The sequence below is a fragment of the Lactuca virosa genome, chromosome 5 (genome assembly GCF_052849685.1).
Source record: "Lactuca virosa cultivar CGN04683 chromosome 5, Lactuca_virosa_CGN04683_v6, whole genome shotgun sequence".
Lineage (NCBI taxonomy): Eukaryota > Viridiplantae > Streptophyta > Magnoliopsida > Asterales > Asteraceae > Lactuca > Lactuca virosa.
Genome location: NC_136430.1, coordinates 38,826,255 through 38,830,981, shown reverse-complemented (window position 1 = coordinate 38,830,981; position 4,727 = coordinate 38,826,255). Strand labels below are relative to the sequence as shown.

The window sequence follows — 4,727 nt, the reverse complement described above, 5'->3', positions numbered from 1 at the left end:
ATCTGCCTCCAATATGGTTGCCACAATCTCCTCCATGTATATCTTTTAGAACTTCTATAGCTTCGTGATCTTCTAAACATCTTAGGTATGGACCTACCATGAATTTTTTGTATAATTTCCCTTGGATCATCACAAAGCTTGAGACTCTCATCTTGAATGCTTTTTCGCTTTTTTATTCTTTTGCGATTGTTCCATGTTGGAGTTATTCCATGATGGCTTTGATCCAGGATCTTGGAGGATCCTGATTATTTTGTCTGTTAGGATCCTAATGAACAGGTTGAGGGTTAGGATCCTGGATCGCAGCGATGTTGGTTGTCTGATCATGGTTACCAGGATCTTCAATTGCTAGGATCATTACATGGATTATTGGAATTTTCGACTCCGGTAGGATTCTAATGGGATATCCCACGTTGGCCAATGCGTCTGCTTCAACATTTTCCTCCCTGGGAACTTCGTTTAAGGTAAAGGTTTCGAATTCAAAGGCTACTTTTTTGAGAATTTGAAGATATGAGGCCAATCTTTTTCCGTTAAAAACATAGGATCCATTAAAATGGTTAGTAATAAATAACGAGTCTACGAATACCTGAAGATCCTTGATTTTAAGATCCTTGGCTAGTTGTATTCCCATGATCAATGCTTCATATTCTGCTTCGTTTTTGGTTGCATCGAATTCACAACTAATGACTTGGGGTAGTATGGCCCTCTGTGGCAATTTTAGTATGATCCCAAGGCCGGTTCCTTTTTGGTTAGATGCATCGTCTGTGAAGAGCATCCATCTTCCCATGTTTTATTCTTTTAGGAGTTGTCTTTTTTCCATCTCCACTTCGGCTTGTAGATCATCACTAAAGTCAACCACAAAATCTGCTAATGCTTGTGACTTTATCACGGATCTTGGTTCATACCTTATGTCGAATGTGCTGAGCTTTACCGATCATTTGGCCATTCTTCCTGACATCTGTAGCTTTCTAATAACATTCTTAAGAGGATAATTAGTTCTCACATGTATATGATGTGTTTCGAAATAATGTCTTAATTTTGTGGAAGCTATTACTGGTGCAAGTCTTAGTTTTTCGAGGTGAGAATACCTGGTTTCAGGATCCAAGAGACTTTTACTTACATAGTAGATAGGATGTTGGTCTCCATTAAGATCCTTGGCTAGGACTGCACTTACAGCATTGAAGGATACTGGAAAATAAAGTAGAAGTGGTTCTCCATCTAATGGTTTTACCAATACGGTTGCTGAACTTAAATATGTTTTAAGTTCTTGGAAGGCGTCTTCATTCTCCTTTGTCCACTCAAATCTTATGTTTTTCTTCAAGATATCGTAGAAAGGTTTACACCTCCCCGAGTATCTTGAGATGAACCTATTTAGGGCTGCTACTCTTCCTGTTAGTGTTTGAATGTCCTTCGTTGATGATGGGGATTTTAGATCAATGATGGCCTTGATCTCTTCAGGGCTAGCTTCTATCCCTCTCGTGGTGACCATATATCCAAGAAACTTTCATGTCTTCATCCCAAAATGGCATTTGCAAGGGTTTAGCTTCATGTTGTATTCATCCAAAATGTCGAAGGATCCCTGAAGACCCTTTGGCGATCTTCAGCTTTCTTGGATTTGACCACCGTATCATCAATATAGACATCGATGGTGTCCCCCAATTTTTCCTTGAACATTCGATTCACTAGCCTTTGGTATGTTGCTCCTGCATTTTTAAGACCAAAAGGCATGTCAATATAGCAATATATACCTATAGAAGTTATGAAGGTAGTATCTTAATGTTTTGGCTCCTCTCGTGTGCAAATTTCCTTCTTTTTTGGTGTATAGGCCTGAAAGAAGGATCCACATTGAGTTTATGAGTTATAATTTTCTTATCTATACCTATCATATCCACATGCTTCCAAGCGAAAGTCTTGCTTCTGTCTTTTAAGAACTTTATTAGTTCATGCTCGATTTGTTCTGTATTGAGGATCCTATAAGGACTTTGGCTTCAGGATCCTCGAGGTTTAGGAGTACTTCCTTCACATAATGTTCTTTTGCTTCTAGTACATCTTGTGCCCCTTTCTTTAACTGTTATGCTTTTTGTGGTGTTGTAGAAGATTTCATCAAGGTCTTGTAGCATTCCTTAGATTCTTGTTGATCAGCTATGATCTTCATTATCCCCCAAGGAGTGGGCATCTTCACACATTGGTGGTACGTCGATGGAATGGCTTTCATGTCATGGATTCACGGTCTACCTAGTATAATATTATAGGAAGACAATGTACCAGTTACACAAAAGCATTGCATATAATTTATCCCCTCGATGTAGATAGGTAACTTGATCTCCCTGATCGTGTGCTTTGTTTCACCACTGAATCCTATCAGCACCGGGGATCTTTTAACTATTTCAGATTCTGGGATGTTCATCCTTTGTAGTGCGCCTAGGAGTATGATGTTGACTGAGGATCCTCAATCTACAAGGATCCTTCTGACAAAGTGGTTGGCGGTGAAGAGAGTGATCACCAATCCGTCATGGTAGGGATCCTGGGCATCTTCCCTATCCGCCTCATCGAATGTGATTTCTTTATCACTCGTGAACTGAGGTCTTTCTTCTTTTTCTGTTTTAGACACCTTGGCATGCATTTTTTCTATAGAATAAGAAGTTCCACAAATGTCAGAACCTTCGGAGATAACATTGATTACCTTGGTGTCTGTAGGAGGGAATTCTGGTTTTTCTAGGATCTTGGGTGGATCCTAGTCTTTTTCTCTAGATCTTTCGTTTCATCTTCCTAGGATCTATTTGAGACCTCCTTTGCTCGGGAGGTAGCTTATCTCCTTCCTGAACACAATTCTCCGTAACATGGCCAAAGTCTTCATGATATGCACACCAATTGGACTTATCCTTCCAGCTTGTGGATATTTCATCTTTTTTTTGGCCACCTTGCTTTGTCACCGAGATCCTGCATGGCATAGATTATACCTAAATCATCCATAGAAAAACAATAATCAGTGATCTTGGGAAATTTGTCTTCATCCCCTTCATCCTCAAGGGCATTAACCCTATGATGGTTGGGTTTGGAATAAGGTTTTGACTTGTAGGATCTTTGGACTGAGGATCCGACCTTCCTATTAGGGTTACCATGTGAGTTAAGAGGGTTTCTCCTCTTCTGGATCTCTTTGTCCTCTTCTACCCTAATGAACCTTAATGCTCTGCTCCTGACTTCGTCCATCCTTTTGCATGGGGTCATTACAAGGTCTTCATAAAAAGGAGAGTCCTTCTTCAAACCCATTTTGAAATCTTCTACGACAGTTTCCATATCGATAGTCAAGGCTTCCCTCTCGAACCTGTTTACAAAATCCCTAAGGGATTCCTTAGGATTATGTATTACCCAATAAAGATCACTAGTGATCTTCTAGAAAGTTCTACTACAAGAAAATTGGTTGTTAAAAAGATTAACTAAATGTGCAAATGAAGTAATAGAGTAAGGTGTAACATTAAGTAGCAATTTTAAGTTTGGTCCTGTGAGGCTTGAATCAAAACCCTTGCACAGGCAAGCTTCCTTCAAATGTTAGGGAATGGGGATGATCTCCATTCTTTCAGTATATTGTGCCACATGTTTTTCAGGATCCATAGTCCCATCATAAGGTTTCATGTTAGGAAATTGGAAAAGTTTTGGGACTTCAGTATCAGCTATCGCATAAGTAAATCTCGAGATCCTGTGACTGGTGGGAGATGCTTCGTGTATAGGCTGGACTATTACCGGTACACTTAAGATCATTTGTTTTAGCTATTGGAGTTCTTTGGACATAATTGGACTTGTTCCTGCATCAAGATTTGTAGAGTTAGTATTGGAAGTATTACTATTAAATAAGTTACTAGTATTTCTATTATTAGGAGTAATAAATGTTTCATCAAGATCCTGGGTCACAGTAGTTTGGATGTTTGGGATTATTCTTCCTGATGGGGTAGCAACGAATTTTGGAACTGTCAATTCTAGGCGTTTCCCTAGGGATCCTATATTGTTGAAATTTAGGATCCTCGGTTGCAGGATTGAAGGCGTTGCCTCCTGAGGTTTGCGGATCTCTGCCCTTATCCTTTCCACTTCATTGAGCAACGTTTTGTTGTTTTTCTGTTGCTGAGCCACCTGTTGTGTCAACGCCTTCATCATGGAGAAGATCTTATTATTGGAGACCGAAGCAGGAGGATCTTGGGATCCTAGGGATCCTGGAGCAACCGGAGGAGTATTTTTCTTGGGCATATCAGATGTTTTCCTCTGGACAGGTAGATCGCGTGGAGGAGGTGGAAGATTTTTCGGAGGAATAAAGGGAACAGAGGAGGAAAAAAGGATTAGTTGTGTAGACATGATTTTTGGAGATAACAAACACCACGGCCCCACGGTGGACGCCAAATTATTTTGGTCAAAAATTAATCAAATGTAAATCAACCAAATTGTATGAGAGGCTGTGATGTTGTAATCGAAGTAATGAGCAAATCAAGAGTAGGTGACACAAGTGGTTTACAAGGAAAGCCCTTTATCCTTGTTAGGATCACTGGCACAAAACCTTGGGAGGTGATAATGATCACCTTCCTTGTTAGTATGTATTAATTGAAAAATGAGTTACAGATGAAACGATGAATGTACGAGTACAATAATTGTAGTAAGTCTGATATTCTCGGGATCCTCTCGAATAAAAATGAACACATTGGTTTGACTTGGTATTCTCGGGTCTTTTGCATGATTGAATTACT

The 4,727-nt window shown here is 39.7% G+C and overlaps 1 protein-coding gene across 1 annotated transcript; it reads right to left on the bottom strand.

The window, feature by feature from the left end:
* Window positions 1-265: 265 nt before the first annotated feature.
* LOC145111163 (uncharacterized) lies at window positions 266-784 on the bottom strand. Its single transcript, XM_079047456.1, has one exon. The coding sequence runs from the start codon at window positions 782-784 to the stop codon at window positions 266-268; it is 519 nt and encodes a 172-aa protein (XP_078903582.1).
* Between the last annotated feature and the right edge of the window lie 3,943 nt (window positions 785-4,727).